At 46.6% G+C, this 16,599-nt stretch overlaps 1 protein-coding gene across 1 annotated transcript in view; it reads right to left on the bottom strand.

Annotated features, from left to right (window-relative positions):
• The window catches only part of HEATR9 (HEAT repeat containing 9), a 56,548-nt gene that overhangs the window by 27,067 nt on the left and 12,882 nt on the right, over window positions 1-16,599 (bottom strand). The window contains exons 3-5 of the mRNA XM_061613369.1: window positions 7,459-7,628; window positions 2,630-2,726; window positions 1,127-1,183 (exon numbers count right to left, since the gene is read on the bottom strand). Of these exons, the coding sequence (XP_061469353.1) occupies window positions 1,127-1,183; window positions 2,630-2,726; window positions 7,459-7,628 (324 nt within the window). The remainder of the gene's footprint in view (window positions 1-1,126; window positions 1,184-2,629; window positions 2,727-7,458; window positions 7,629-16,599) is intronic.

Raw genomic sequence — 16,599 nt, 5'->3', positions numbered from 1 at the left:
TTCATCACCAGCTATTGCCCCTGCTATGAGTTCAGCTATCACCATCCACCTGGAATATGTACAAGGTAAGATAAGCTTTAGCTGAAAGAACTTCTGGGGCTGCAGAGCATGGCAGAAAGTCTAGAGGCCAACCATGTGTTGCATGTCCTTGAAGTGTCTTGTTTATGACAGTATAACCAGCTTGAAAGTGTTATAGCCCTATTTAGCAAGTACTAACAGCATGACCCGCTACTCCCTAACAACTTGTCCTAGCAATTTATAGATAAGCAGAATGCTTTGAATTAAAGGAATTTCTTGTGTGTTACACATGCTCTAAATGTGAGAGTGTTCTCTCCTGAAGTCTTTGTTCCTTGAAAGACTATAAAGGCCTGCGCCATCTTTTAGAGAGTCAGACTCAGTTGCAGTTTTCTGCTTGGCTGTTCAGCACTGAATACTTTGAATAAACTTGCAATCTGCTTCACTTCAAATCGCCTCCAAGTGAATTCCTCCACAGTGCAAACATGGCCAATAAATGAAGATCCTACATAGCATGGACTAAATCCTTGATTCCCTAATAATAGTCTTTGTCTACCCCTCCAAACTGGGTTTTCTGAAGTTGTTCCAGATAATATATGTACACATGTGTGTGTGTACACACACACACACACACACACACACACACAAACACATATACACATATATGAGCCTGCCTTACATTGACTGCCTTATATTGAGTCACACCATTGGTCCATCTAGCTAGTATGTTGTTGTTGTTATGTCTACACTGATTGGTAGTGGCTCACCAGGATTTCAGACATTCCCAGCCCTACCTGAAGGTGCCAATGACTTAACCTGGGACCTTCTGTAGATGCTCGGCCACTAAGCTATTGCCCTTTCCTAGAATTCTTTGACAGACACATTGGTCTGAACCTTTATATGGAACTTCCATGGAAAATAATATCTTACCTCTTGTAAAAGGACTTCATCAGCAATATGATTTCTGACCTGCAGTCTCGACACTCTTAAATCCTGATAATCTTAGGTTTGTTTGTTGTTGTTTTAAGCAGATATTGCCTATACATTGAAAGAAATCTGAAGCTAAAGGCTTTGCAAAGTTCAAAAAGAATGGATGGAGACCTTACTTTACCTGAACTGCATAAAGTTGTTCAAGTTCCACAGGGGAAGCTAAATAGTTTATGAGAACCTGCAAGCACACAAAGTAAAATGTACAAATATATCAACAAGGGAGGAAGAAGAGAGCTAAAACATCTGTGATGGATTACACTGTCTTGTAAGTGGTACTGAAATGCTCTTCGCCTGGCTAGCCATAAAGTTAAATCTGACTCAGGTCATTGGGTCTAAATAGATTAGGGGCTAGTGCCAATAGGAAGATACAGAATCCACCTCTGAAAGGATTCAGGCAGTGTCATTAGTCTCAGTCTCTTTGCCTCAATTCCACACCTGTAAAATGGAAATAACAGTGACATTGGATTGTTGTGATGGCAGCAAATAAATAAATAAATAAATAAATAAAAGGACTACATTAATGATTGGTAGTGAAGTCCTACTGATGCCACTTTACAGAAAAGAGCCCTCTTTAAAGAAAAGATTGAATCAACTGGAAGAGCTCCAAAAAGATTATTAAAGAATTAGATGGTGGCAGCACAAACCTAAATATGTTTACTCAGAAGTAAACTCCTGTGCACTTAGGGAATAAGCCCTGTTGATTCAACAGGACTTAGTTCTGAATAGCCATGTACAGGATCACACTGTTAGGCTCCAATCCCTATTTGAGAATAAGCCCTTGTGAATCTGCCCTGAATTATCATTTGCTGCCCCCATGTTGGGCTTAAGGAAAGGGGCAAGGGGGCATTTGTGGGGGAGACGAAATAGGGATAGGGTTCTTAAGGCTTCCCTGGCCTGCCACTCCCCACCAACCTTTCTCCCCAGCTGTATTTTCCCCCTTTCTCCAAGACAGGCTTCAAGACTGCAAAGATGTCTGGCAGGAAGGAAAATGGCCTGGGGACAGGGGTTGTGGAGGAGAAGTGGTAGGTGGAGGAAGAATTAAGTAATCTCCCTCTCGCCAGCTACTTCTCCCCTGAAACGCCTACCCATTTTCACATTAGTCAGCAAAAGCCTGTGCTTGCCAGTCTGAAATGTAGTCCTGGCCTCAGATTCCAAGAAGGTGTCTAATAGCCATACATCATTTCTTCCAAGCAACCCCTTCTTGGCGAGCTTTAGATAGCATGGTGGTGAGAGTAGTGAGAGTAGCTGCAAACAAGCTGCAGATCAGACAAGCAGCTTCTTTTCCATCCTCACTTCCGTCACACACCAGAAAGGTATATGCAGAAAACAAGAAAAGCTCCCATTCCCTATAAAACAGTATAATATACAAAGTGTCCCTGTCAATGGGAGGAAAAAGTGTGTTGGTGCCTTCATGTTCGCACAGGAGAGAATGAAGATGTGGCCCATTTATACATGGCATTTCAAAGCGACAATGAGGCTCACACACAATAAAAATTTCCTCATTCCTGTCCTGGTGTGTGGGTAAAAAAAAAAGTATGCACCAATTCATCTACAATGGAACAAAGATTCTTCAACTTGTTCTTGACAGGTGCCTTGTCACAAATCATAACCTTTGGCTTCTGACCTGGAGCCTTTCTGGCTTCAACTTTTTCTCCCAAGTGTAGATCTCTTTCTCTTTAATCCTTGCTAACTTGATAAACTTTGCGAGGGAAAAGTCAGACCTGAGTGAGAGAAAAGACACCATTACAGACCCAAGCGCTTTAGTGCACTTGTTGAGAGTGTTAGAAAGCAACAACAGCAACAGCAAAACTCATTGCAGCACCAATCCACACTATACTAGCAAGTCCTGGACGGCCTAAATTAAAATGGGGAGAAGCAGTTTATTATTTATTATTTTGATTATGCTACGCATGGAGAAGGTTCTCAAAATGTGGGACATCTCTTGATGCTCATGCTGTGATGCCATCAGATAGTTATCATGTAAACTGTCCACTGGACAAATCACTTCCATATATTCACCATTCATCTGGATTTGTTTGCACAAAGTTTGTGAGGAGGTGAGATGGTGTTGGCTATTTATTGAACATTCATCCGGAATTGTTTGCAGAGTGGTTATACTATGTTAGCAAGTTACTTGCAAAAGAGCATCAAATCAACTTTAATTGCACAACCTGAATTTGTGGGTATGTTATTGAATCTCATCCTCAAAACAGTGACATTCTGGAAGCACCTATAGAAATCTATCCCTGTTTCAAGCCTGCAAGGAATGCTGGAGAACCAGTTGTTCCCACTACCAGTTCCTGTGGTCCAAATATGCTCAGCAGTTGCCATACTCAGTTGCTTCTTGTGGTTATACATGAGCAAGTTCCTAAGTCATGATTGCCACTTCCACGTGTATATAGTAACTAATGTAAATCTTCTTTCAAAGTTTCTACGCCTATGTGCTTCCCTGCTCTTTAGATGGCATTATTTCAAAATATAGTATGCCAGCTCTGCTGCATTGGGGGCTCTCCCAGCTCATCCTGTTGGACTTCTGCCCCAGTGTCCTGTCCTGATACAACCATTGCACACTAACACACGCAAACCACCATATGAGTCTGCCCTAAAAGCTAGTAGGCACCGCAGTGACTATTGCTTTCCTAAGCTGATGAAACATGAGAGGTTGCAAAAATGCAAGTGTGGCTTATAAACAGAGGCAGGCAATATTTGGGTACATGAAAGTTAACTCTGAAACACACATACAATATACAGACACTTTGATTTGAATAATATTTTTTCTGGTATATTTGGTAATTAAATTAATATTTGGTAATTTAATTAAGTAATTAAAGTTTGGACTGCTTCATTGTTATTCATGTCTGAGAGGTCAGTTGAACACAAAACAATGCTGATCAAATCAGTTAGATGGGAGACTCCCTCACAGAGAGTTCGATCTGCTTAGCTAAAGGACGGTGTCAACAGCTATAATGTTCCAAATTGACCCTGTTGACAAAGATGAAGAATCTGTGATAAACTAGCACCACCTACTGGACAATGGAAAGATGAAGTTTCTGAGACAAACATTTGTGCAAAGTTCCTAAGGGAGGGGAGGCCTCCTGCTATGTCCATCTTTAAGAATGGCTAATACAGCCCTTATACACATGCCAAGGCCTTATTTAAAAGACTCAGGGCCCAGACCAATGACACAAATTTGAATAACATTTGCATATGCTAATATATATGTATAGATGCAAATTTAAGCCTCTGAACAAATTAAGATGGTGGATGGCTGGGGTCTCAACGGCACTGTGTTTGCAGCATAACTAGCTGCCCCTGTAAGTAAAGTGAAAATAAAATAAAGGCTGCATGCACATCATACATTTAAAGCACACGACGCTCCCCCCAGAATACTGGGAAGTTCATTTGTTCAGGGTGTTGGGAATTGTAGCTCTGTGAGGAGTAAACTATAGTTCCCAGGATTCTTTGGGGAAGTCATGTGCTTTAAATGTATGGTGTATAGTGTACACAACTATCGTTTGTTGTTGCTGTTAAAAAGGGAGAGAATGGGGAGAGAGTTCTGGAGCTCAGTGCAAAGGATCTGGGGCTTGGCCCCCCTGAGACACCCCAAACAAAATCCCTGGGCAGCTCCCTGCACGTGGAACTCCCTGCTCTAAGAACTTTGGTTATTTTATTTTTTTTGGTGTTCCACTAATGTTTTAAAACCTTTTTCTTCCAGCAGTCTTGTATTTCTGTTGCTGTCTGTTAGTTGAATCCTTGAGTTCTTTGTTTTTTTAATGCTGGTTTCAGCTTCATGTTGTGATGCTTATTTCATAATCCTAATGGTATGGCTTATAGTTATTTTTATCTTTGAAATTGGTTGGACATTGAGTACCTCTGCTGGAGTGGGTAAACAGAGTAGAAATAACAATGAGCATATCAGCTGGGAAGTCTGAACAACGGTGAAATAGTAATAGCGCCTGAGGCCTTAATGAAAGAAGCATGAGGAGCAATGCAGCAGTGGGGAGCCTCATGTCTATGGGCCTAATTACCCTCCCCAGGCCTCCCCATTTGGCTTGCAAAGCCATTGTGGACAAGCCACAGCCATCGGCCCTACACCTGGCATCATATATGATGAAGAACTAAATGTCACAAACAGCAGCCACCTGGTCCACCACATATCCACTACGGCAGCCCAGTGGCAACATGTCTGCCATGATAATTGCCCTCTTCTTATCATCACCCATGGACTAAGGCCCATGGGACTCCCACCAGCATGCAGTTTATGTACTCAAGAGTAGGGAAACTGCCACCCAGACTCCAAGGCTGAGTGCACGCCATACGTTTAAAGCACATCATTTCCCCCCAAAAATCCTGGAAACTGTAATTTACCCTTCACAGAGCTATAATTCCTGACACGCTTAACAAATTACAGCTCCCAGGATTCTTTGGGGGAAATGATGTGCTTTAAGCCTTTAAATGTGTTTTTAATGTATACAGTCTCCTGCTTGGCAGCTTCAGCTTGTTATTGGAACAACTGCAGCAAGAGAATGCATTGAAAACCAGACTGTTACTATCTGGCCTCCCAGTTTCACAGACTCCCTTTCTGTTTCACAGACTCTCTTACTGTGTATAGGAGCCTCTGGTGCAACTGTGAGTGTGACAAGGAAATATCAAATATAGCTCTGTCAGAGGACATGGGAAAGTAGATTGTGGAATCTACAGATGCTTTCCTGGAAAGCTTCAGGTTGTCGTCCTTTCTTATCACCCTCACACTTGAATCTAATCATGTTGTCCAAATGGTCTAAACTGGAAGGGGATGGCTCTGACTTCAGGCTTGCAGGATCTACTTCCCCCCCCCCCCAGTTAGAACACTGAAATCTACCAACTGGAGCCAGCTGCAAAAGGCAGACACTTAGAATTAAAATAATTCAGAGCCCAGGAATTTGTTTTGAGCACTAGAACTGAGCTAACCTCACATTCCCCCCCCCCAAAAAAAACCTACTCCTGGTTAACCCCTGTCCTTGCTTCCTTCATTTCATTAGAATAAATTGAGGAGGGGGTAGAGGGAAGAGTCCTGGAGTTTGTTGTTGCCCTTATTGAACAACTGGGAATCAGAAATCCTTCCTGATCTACTTCAAATTGCCCTGAGATCAACCAGTAGATCCCGATCTCTACCTTCTGCCCACCCCAGCTAAGCAACATGGAGAGGCTACCAGCCCTTGAATGTTACAATAAACCAGTACACCCTAGGAATCCAGTTAAGAAATGTATTCAAGAGCAGTATACAAAAGGGTAGAGTAGGAGAAACAGTGAGATCACCACACTAGGCAGCCTAACAAAACAACACTTACAGCAGCGTCACTTCCACAGTTGGTAACTTCTTGGGATGGTTGAAAGAGGAGTGAGAATCCAGTCTAAGAGCATAACGCCATGTATCTTAAACCCTTATGTTTAATCAGGTGAGCATGATTGACAGCTAAAAGGGCAATAGACCAATGAAAGTCAATGGAGGCAGGGGGTGCTTGGAGGAAAAGGACTTTGGCGCTAGGAAAGCAAGAAGCAGCAAGGATGTGGCTAATTGTCTCCTGCTGTACAGCCTCTAGAAAAGCTGGTTGAGTAGGTGGGAGAACACAAAATGGGGTGGCTGTTCCAACCAACTACGGAAGATTCAAAATGTATGCCTTGGTCAACCCGAAGGCATTTGTTTTGCTTGAGGTGGAAAAGCAAACCATCAAGGTGTATAGTACCAACAGTTGTCCAAGTTATTTTCTGCCTCTGAGACAGAAAACCCCACAAGTGGGATAATAATAAATAATAACAACAAACAATAAATGACTGACCATCTGCTGCTGCATTTTCATGACACCCAAAGTCAGCTGCTGGAGACAGTCCCGTCACGCTCTGCTTGATGGTGCAGGCTTGTCAGATTCAGGGTTCTTCACATGGAACATCTTTCATCCATTTCAACCCTAACAAAGGTGAGGGATGTTTCCAGGGTTGGAAAGGATGAAAGGAGTTGTGAGATGCATTCTCCAAAATACTTCTGCCCTTTTCTGCCTAATCTCGCATGTACCACATCAGATTATGACTACCTTGGTTTTGCGAGCTTGTTTAGACAATCGAGTTGGCCTAAGAGAAAACTTCTATTTTAATTTGTCGGCAATTGCCTCCATTACTCAAATCAATATCTTTCCTGAAGACTACAAAAGGGTAAAAGGGTATTTTGCCTTTTTTCTGCAATTGAACTGTTGTTTGAATTTGCAGTATTGTTTTCTGTTTTCGTTTTTGGTTCAGGCAAGCCAATCCTATAATTCTTACAAGCCAGTGGTCATCTTACACCAACATAAATATCAGCATAGAATGGTTTGCACTCCAAGCAGCAAAGTTGAGATATAGTTTAATGGAATATTTATTTATTTTAAATTACTTAAAGTCAGAACTGTAGAGTTAGAAACTCAGCATTCTATTTCTTACTTTTTCTTCATGGCCTTTTTTTTCTCCTTTTCCATCTTCTTTTCATACATGCATTTTTTCTTCAGCCTAGCTGGATCAGGCTGCTCAACTATTCTAGGCTGGATAAAGTGGGCCTCAGGCATGTACGTTCTCCACTCTGAAGGAGAACGTGGGTAGGTTACACGAGGAATCTAAGGTTGAAAAAGTTTAAATCATCAGGACAACTAAAGGAGAAAGCAAAGCACTCTTATTGTCAGAAATACATTTGTCTTAGTCTTAATACAATGGCCAGTATGTGCCTCTGAATGCTTATACCAAAGTACAAGCCTAGCCTTGGACATTTTCCCTCTTTTAATATTTCCTCTTTCAACATTTAACATATTAGAAGGCCAGTCCCCATTCCTGGAATGGTATCTTGGACGCTTTTCATTACTCATCCTGCTTGAACCTTCAAAAGCTCCAACTGAGCATTCTTCAGCAACACACACACAAATTCCTCACTGAGGACTGAGTCATTCAATAGAGCCGTCCCTGCTTTAAAATGAAAACGTTTCTCTGCTAGCCTTGTGCGGTGTGATGTTTCTCTCATGTCATAGAAATCACAGACCTAAACTGAGACTGAGGCTGTGGTCACACTATTTGCCTGCAGCAAAGCATTTCCATTGGCTACACTTGGAAGGGGAATGGGTTGATCTGCTGATCTGTTGCTAAATCTGTTTGAAGTTGAATTATTTATTTATTTATTTAAAATATTTCTATCCCGTCCTTCTACCCTACAATAGGGCACTCAGGGTGGCTACAATAAAATAGCACACATATATAGTAAAATACACAATAAAAACACAAACATTACAGTAAATTAAAAAGCATGAAATACAATTAAAATACATAAAATGCATTATGCATATACATACACACACACACAAACATACATACATGTATATATGTGCATACGCATATAAGAGAGTGAGAATAAAAGAACTTAAAAGATAAAAATAAAAGATAAGAAACTTTAAACAGTGTCAGGCTGACCCGTCAGTCCCAACCAAAGGCTCTCCGGAACAAAATAGTTTTTACAAGTTTCCGGAAGACCATCAAGCGAGAGAGTAAAGCGGGGTTCTTGGGGCAAGGAGTTCCAAAGTCTGGGAGCCACAATTGAAAAGGCTCTCTCCCGCGTGCCTGTCAATCTAACATCTTTCATTCCAGGCATGCAGAGGAGACCAGAGGCAGATGATCTTAAATCCAGGGTAGGAACATATGGACGTAAGCGGTCCCTTAAGTACACTGGTCCAAGTCTGTTTAGGGCTTTAAAGGTCAAAACCAGCACTTTGAATTGGGCTCGGAAACAAATTGGGAGCCAGTGGAGTCAATAAAGCACAGGGGTGATATGCTCCCTGCACTGTGCTCCAGTTAACATTCTGGCTGCTGCATTTTGGACCAACGGTAGTTTCCGAATTGTTTTCAAAGACAGTCCCACATAGAATTAAAAAAACCCCACTCAAGCTGATCCCACCAGGGGCTCATCTACATGGTGATTTAGTTTGTGTTTGGTGCTAATCACATCTCTTTTTAATTTGCATGGTTCACATGATGTTACTGGTAAACAGAAGCTATCACACAGTTTCCCCCCTTAAATCCTTACTAACCCAAACTGCTAATACGAAAAGTTTAGAACAATACAGCTGCACTCTGCTCCACCCTTCTTTGCAGACAGTTTGCTCCAATGGTTTTTAGTAGGTGAGTGAATCGTCACTTTCAGCTACTCCACTTTCTCCGCCAACTAACTCTCCCATGAGTTCCATTTTGCTTCTGGTGGTTCATCTAGCAACTTCTGACTGCTCTGTCCTCCCCTCTTCACCGTTTGCTGCAGCCCTCCCACCTTTCCTCCCTTTCTCCCCGAGTAAATTTCCTTCACTCCTTGCAACAAGCAATGGGAATCGCCATTGGATTTTATCATTCTTTCTCATATTCTCAATCTTTGCAGAAAGAATTTTGAAGTAACATCTCTCTGGACCCGGTTTCCGATTTCCCCCCCCCCCTACAAAATCTAAGTGCATTTTTTTAAAAAGTCATCTCAAAAGTATCAATATTAATATCAATATTTTAAAGAAAATATCAATATTGATACTGATATTTTGAGAAAATATTGGTATTTTCTCAAAATATTGATATTTTCTCAAAATATTGATATTTTCTTTAAAATATCTATATATTGAAGCTGAGTGTGTGTGTTTGGAAGGACTCTGTGTGCTGCTGCAGCTGTAGCCATTTGCCCACACTGTGCCATATTCTTTTCTTCTGCTCCAGGTATATAAAGGTATATAAAAGGGACTTGGAGTCACACTTGGAGTCGTCGTGGAGTCTGGAATCCATCGCCCGCCAAGAAAAATCATTGCTGCAAGTGCTGGAGAGAGAAGGCAAACCAGCGAGCTGTTGTGATTGAAAGCCTGCGCTTCTTTAGGGTGAACATTTGAGATCTGAATGGTTTTTGTTCCTCAGTTGAGAGATGAGGGAAGTGTCATTGTCTACTATGTTGGAAAAAGTGGTTTCTATACCCCCAGGGTGAGAGCCTGGTGGGCATAGTTTCTGCCCCCTTGAGTGAGAGACAAGGGGGAATGTTGTACTTAATGAGAGTTTAGTATGAATGTTGTACTTAGAATATGTGTGTGCATTACTTGGCTATATGTAGATTTGAGTGCTTGTCATGGGTGCACATGTGAATATGCTGTTTTTAGGATGTGTGGTTGAATTATGTGAGTGCTTGTAGAGTGTGATTTGAGATAAGTCTGAGTGTGTTGGCTTAGAATGTTATGTTTAAATATGAATGTGCTGATCTTGTAAGGGTGTGTTCGAAATCAAGAGTCACCATTTGCCATGGCTCCTCAGGCATGGGAAGAGGTTCCAGTAAGCCTGCAGGGTGCCCCGAGGAGTGCTTAGTCCTCATGCAAGTTGGACAGGACTGGATGTACCTCTCAACGTAATGTTTTATTTTAGGCCACCAAAAGTCTTGTGTGACAGTCTGTAGGTTTTAAAGACCCCAAATTGTCCAGCAGTAGGGATGTCATGGCATTGGCAGAGGACCCTAGATCATAGCTCCCCGGCAGGCACATACAAAGCCTCATGGTGATAGAGCAGACCCCCCCCTTTTGGAGTACCCAGCGGACAATTCTGCGCAACTTGCTCCATCTCTTGCACACGCTCCTGTGCAAATGGGTCCTTTTCCTGAGCACTGCGCAACTCCTCCACCCAAGATTCTTGGCAACTTGCAATCATCATTTTCTCCAGCAAAATAATGTGGCTCAGCAAATCAACAGGTTGAATCCTCCCTGAACTCAGGTTTGCGAGACAGGGCATCCGCTCAACAGTTTTGAGCCTGTGAGATGCAATGAATACGGAAGTGGAACCGGGCGAAGAACTGCGCCCAACGCACTTGACGCTAGTTCAGTTTATGGGCCATCTGAAGGCTCTCCAAATTCCAGTGGTCCGTGTGAACTTCTGCTTCATGCTGTGCTCCCTCCAACAGATGTCACCAAGTCTCAAAAGTGTTCTGAATGGCAAAGAGCTCTTTCTCCTCCCATACGGTATAATTGCGCTCACCACTCAACAGCTTTCTAGAGAAGTAAGCGCAGGGGCACACACACACACGACTCCGAGCTGGCTGCAACACCACCACTCCAATGGCAACCTCTGACACATCACTCTCTACCACAAAAGGCTGCTGGGGATCTAGGTGTTGGAGTACTGGTTCTAAGGTAAACAACAGCTTCAACTCCTCAAATGCCTTCTGCTGTGCCTCAGACAAGTGAAATGGCCCTGGCCCCTTTAGACAGTCTGTCAGGGGGGCGGTCTTGTTGGGAAAGGCTGTGATGAAATGTTGATAGTAGTTGGCAAACCCAAAAAACACTGTAGGTCCTTCTTGGTTTTAAGGGGGTGCCACGAGAGCACGCAATGCACCTTCTCTGGATCCATCTCAACCCCAGCGGGGGAGATGTGATAGCCCTAGAAGTCCAAAGTGGTCAAATCAAACCCGCACTTCTCCAACTTGGCATACAGGTGATGCTCTTGGAGTCCCTGTAGCACTGCCTTAACATGTGCCTCCTGCTGCTCACGGGAGTCCAAGAAAATGAGGATGTCATCTAAATAAACTATCACAAAACAGTTCAAATAGTCCCAAAATATGTTGTTCATTAAATTTTGGAAGACACTAGGAGCGTTCAATAGACCAAACGACATTACTAAGTATTCGAAGTGCCCATAACATGTCTTGAAATCCGTCTTCCACTCATTTCCTTCCTTAATACAGACCAGATTGTAAAGTCCACTTAAATCCAATTTGGTGTAAATCTTTGCAGAGCGCAGACGTTCCAGCATCTCCTCAATCAAAGGGAGTAGGTACCGCTTGGGAATGGTGATTTTATTGAGTTCATGGTAGTCCTGACACGGGCAGAGCTCCCCATTTTTTTTCTTGACAAACAACAGTGGTGCCCCTACAGGGAATTTAGACGTCCGGATGAAGCCTCACTGTAGATTGGTATCCAAAATCTCTTGCAGTGCTGCTAACTCTGGCTCTGACAGGGAGTAGATGCGCCCCGATGGGATGCGCGCCCCCAGCAACAAGTCTGTGTGTTCTGTCCAGAACCCGAGGCACGAGACGGAGGCAAGGCTTGGTTTAATTCTCGCTTTATTAAGGTGATGCTTACATCCAAAGCAGTGTGCTTCATACACCTGTCTACTCCAGCTCACTACTTTCCCTAGCTAAACTACCTAAACAGTCTCTGCAGCATGTGGGGAGAGTTGAATCAGCACTAGAGCCTGGGTGGGCATCTGCTTAAGTAGGGAAAGTCTTTGCCCGTAAACAACGGCCCCTCTGAAGTTCCACTCTCTCAAGGTCCCTTTTCTCACGCCGTCTCACATGGAGTGAGGGGGCAAGCCTCCAACGGCACATCTGACAGAAGGGCTTCACTAGCTGATGGCTTGGCTTCAGGGAGTGGGAAGCTGGTTGGCGGAAAAGCGTTTGAAGTGCTAGGCGGGGATTCCTGGGGGGCCGTGCTTGGCGCACACGAGGGGTCGCTTCACAACAGCTCTGGCGAGGAGCTCTCAGGCGGAGCGGGAACTGCCTCGATGGGGGGCTGGTTGAAGGAGTCTGCGGGCCGACTGCACTCCCCCTTCCTTCAATGCTCCCAGGAACCTCATCCTCATATGACTCCTCTCCCTGAGCTAACTCCTCTTGTGCCTGGGGCAAAACACTATGGCACAGTCATAGGGATGGTGAGGCAGCAATTGATCGGCTTCTTTCTTGTCAAACACATCCCTGAACTCCTGATATTTTGCCAGCAGGAGTGTCTCTGACGATGGGGTTGTAGTGGCCAGAGTCAAAGCCGCAGACCTCTCAGAGGGCTGGCAGTGCTGCTCACAATAGTCGGACTGAAATGTCACAGTCGCCTCCTTCCAGGAAATGCCGGGGTCGTGTTTGGCCAGCCAGGGCATACCCAGCACCACTGGGAAAAGGGGTAAAGCAGCTAGGTAAAAAGCTATCCATTCAACATGCCCAGGCACTTCTACCCTCAGCAGTACAGTAGCCTTGGATACCACACCCAACTTCAGTAGCCTGTTGTCTATAGTTTCCACTGGGAGGGGTGTCTGGACTTCAGCAATAGGCACTTTGTGCTTATGAGCATAGTCCAAGTCCATAAAAGTTCCAGAAGCCCCACAATCAACCATGGCAAACACTTGAATGTCTTCCCCAGCTGGCAAGCCCAAGCGGACAGGTAGCAGTAAAGCAGATCTCGGCAGGAGTGGCTCAACTTAAGGTCGTTGGCTGACAGTTGATCCCAGCTCTTGGACCTCTACAAGGGCTGGGATTTGTAGTTATCCTGCACCAGTGCCTTTTCCAGCTTGGAGGGGCAGGACCTGGCCACATGGCACGCCCTTCCGCAGTACAGACATAAGCCCTCCTTGTGCCTCTTCTCCTCCTCCTCTGACAAATGTGGCCACGCCCCTCCAATTTGAATGGGCTCTCCCCCCCCCACTGTAAGGAGGTTCCCAAGCCAGGCGGATGATGGACGCGGGGACCGTCACGGGAGGCAAGGATCGAGCCGCCTCTGACCTACGTTGCTGGCGGCGACCTTCTAGCCTGCTGTCAATCTGGAGACAAAGCTGCATGAGTTCTGCAAAAGTGCCTGGTGGAGGGGCTCGAGCCAACTCATCCAAAACCTCTGAGCTGAGTCCCTGGCGGTACAAAAACATCAGTCCAAAATCATTGAAATCTGTCTCCTGAGCCAGGATGCGAAAAGAGTTGGTTTAGGTTCCAACTGAATTTTTCCCTCGTCTCAGGTGCCCCAGCTGTCTGGACACTGTTTCCTTGTGCTGGGGGTCCTTGAAAATCTCAGCCATGGCATTAACAAAAGCTGTATATTGGGTCAGGACAGGATCATTTCGAAGCAGCAGCGGGGTTGCCCACTGGGCAGCCTCCCCCTTTAGGAGACTGATGATGAAAGCCACCTTCACATTGTCATTGGGAAATTCTGACTGTTGCACATGCATATACAGTTCACTGGGTGAGGAACATGGAAAATAACTCAACTTTTCCCCCATAGCAGGCTGGCATTCTGACCAGGGGTTTATTCCTGGGTGCCGGCTGGGGCTGGGCGCTTCCATGCCTCTGTTGTACAGGGAGTCCCTGAGTGACCAGTTGAGTCATCTGTAGGCACAAGGCTTGATTCTTGGCTCAAAGAGACCGGGTTTCAGTTTGAAGGCTCTGAAGTTCAGTTAGCACGCCTTGTGTGGCTTGCTGAAAGTCCTCCCCTGCTCTGCCACTGGCTTCCATCCTTTCGGTCATGGGGGCGCCGGAGGGAGAAGGTGTTGGCTGAGTCAAACTGTCCCGTTCAGAGGCGAGGAACGCAGGCATACACATTTCAGTAAAGCTTTCTCGTTTTATTAAAGTTACATCAACCTTAAATGCCTTTCGACTCATTCATCTAACTATGCGTTCGTCAGCTCTACACTGCCTCAGCAGTGTCGGGGGGGGGGGCTGGAAATTCCTGGGTCTTTGGCAGGGAAGGAAAGTCCTTAGCCAGCAGTCGGTTTGTAAATCTGCCAGGCCTATCCGAAGCGTACTTGCCGAGTCAGAAGTCCAGAAGCGAGGTCAGTGGAGGTCCGGGATCAATTGCCAAGGAGGTCAGTCAAAGAGATGCTGCAGGGAAACTAGGTCTACACAAAGCCACGCCTGATGTTGCAGTCAGCAACAAGCTGCAGCCAAGGTGTGCCTTATAAAGAGCAGGATGGACAGCAGGTGTGAGCCCTCAGCGTTTGGACCTTAAGGAGACAGGCCTGCCTCTCTTCTGCCTGACCTTCTGCTGTCTACGTTCTGCAGGTGAGGGGGGAGTATCCTGTTCACTGTCTGTGTCTGGCTGCAGAGCCTCTGCTGTCCCTGAGGTGCTCTGCAGCTGAGGGGCAGAAGGAGCTGGATTCTCAGGAGGCTCCTCCGTGTCTCCTGCTGCTCCTGGGTCTGCTGCTGTTACTCCCGAGTCGTCCTCATCTGAGGAGTCCTCTGACGGGGCCACGACACTATCCCCCGCCCCACGACCAACCCTCCGCCTCCCGCCGGGGCCCTGGTGGGGCGCTGGTGGAAGCGCCGGACCAGACGAGGGGCATGCACCTGCGCCTCATCTTCCCATGAGCGTTCCTCAGGGCCGTACCCCTACCAGTCTATGAGGTACTGGAGGCGGCCCCGATGCCTCCGGGAGTCCAGGATCTGCGCCACTTCGAATTCCTCTTCCCTGTTGACTTGTATCGGTGGTGGGGGCCGTGGTTGACTACCCAAGGGGTGAGGCGGGAGAGCAGGAGTCAGCAGTGATCTATGGAAGACAGGGTGAATGCGGAAGGAGGCAGGGAGTTGGAGCCGGAACGCCACCGGGTTAATTTGCTGGGTGATCCGGAAGGGACCTGCATTCCGAGCCTCCAGCTTGTGAGACGGCCGTTGCGAACGCAGGAATTTGGTTGAGAGCCATACCCGGTCGCCTACCTTCAGCGGCGGGCCTGGTTGGCGGTAGTGGTCAGCAAAGCGCTTATACGCGTCCTTGGCCTGCTCCAGCTGCTCCTTCAGGACTGCCTGCAGGGCTTGCAACTCCTGCAGCATGACATCCGCAGCGGGGACCGGCGACGGGGGTCACACTGAGGGGAAGAATCGGGGGTGGTAGCCGTAAGAGGCAAAGAACGGGGTCTGGCGCGTGGAGGCATGCACGGAGTTATTATATGCAAACTCCGCCAGCGGTAACAGATCCACCCAATTGTCCTGTTGGAAGCAGGTGTAACACCGCAGGTATTGTTCGACGGTGGCGTTGGTACGTTCTGTTTGTCCATCTGATTGAGGGTGGTGGGCGGAGGACAAGTGGATCTGGACGTTCAGGGCCCGAAACAGGGCCTGCCAGAACCGGGCGGTGAACTGGGCTCCTCGGTCAGAGATCAGGTGGTCGGGGAGGCCGTGTAACCGGAAAACCTGGGTCAAGAACAGTTGCGCAGTTTCTGGGGCAGAGGGTAGGCCGGCACAGGGGAGGAAATGGGCCATCTTGGTGAACAGGTCTACGACTACGAGGATGGTGGTCATTCCCCGGGAGGCTGGTAAGTCCGTGATAAAATCCAGGGAGACCGAGCGCCAGGGCCCGGGGGGGTAGGCAGCGCGAGCAGGAGCCCCGGGGGCTTGCCGGGGTGGCTCTTGGCTCGCTGGCAGGTATCACAGGCCGCTACATAGTCCTTGACGTCCGCTTGGACCCGGGGCCACCAGAAATCCCGTAGGACCAGGTGGAGGGTTTTACATGTTCCAAAATGCCCTGCCGGCTGGCTGTCATGGCAGAGGTGGAGCACCTCTCCCCGCAGAGCTCCCGGGGGAACGTACAACCGGTTCCGGTGATACAAGAGGCCCTGCTGCAAGGAAAAGGGGCTGTCCCAGGCGGGCATCCCTGACTGGAGCTCTCGCTGCTGGGCCAGGGCGTAGGGGTCCTTTTGCTGCTGTTCCTGCACCCGGTCCAGGAGGGGTTGTGGCTGGTGGGTAGCGGCGAAGTTCTCTGGGCAAAGAATTGGGCGAAGGGGGCAATCGACCTGCTCGGCTTGGTATTCTGGCTTGCGACAGAGCGCGTCTGCTAGGGTGTTTCGGCGGCCAGGGAG

This window comes from Rhineura floridana, chromosome 3 (genome assembly GCF_030035675.1).
Source record: "Rhineura floridana isolate rRhiFlo1 chromosome 3, rRhiFlo1.hap2, whole genome shotgun sequence".
Taxonomy (NCBI): Eukaryota; Metazoa; Chordata; class Lepidosauria; order Squamata; family Rhineuridae; genus Rhineura; species Rhineura floridana.
This window is presented reverse-complemented; position numbering and strand designations above follow the sequence as displayed.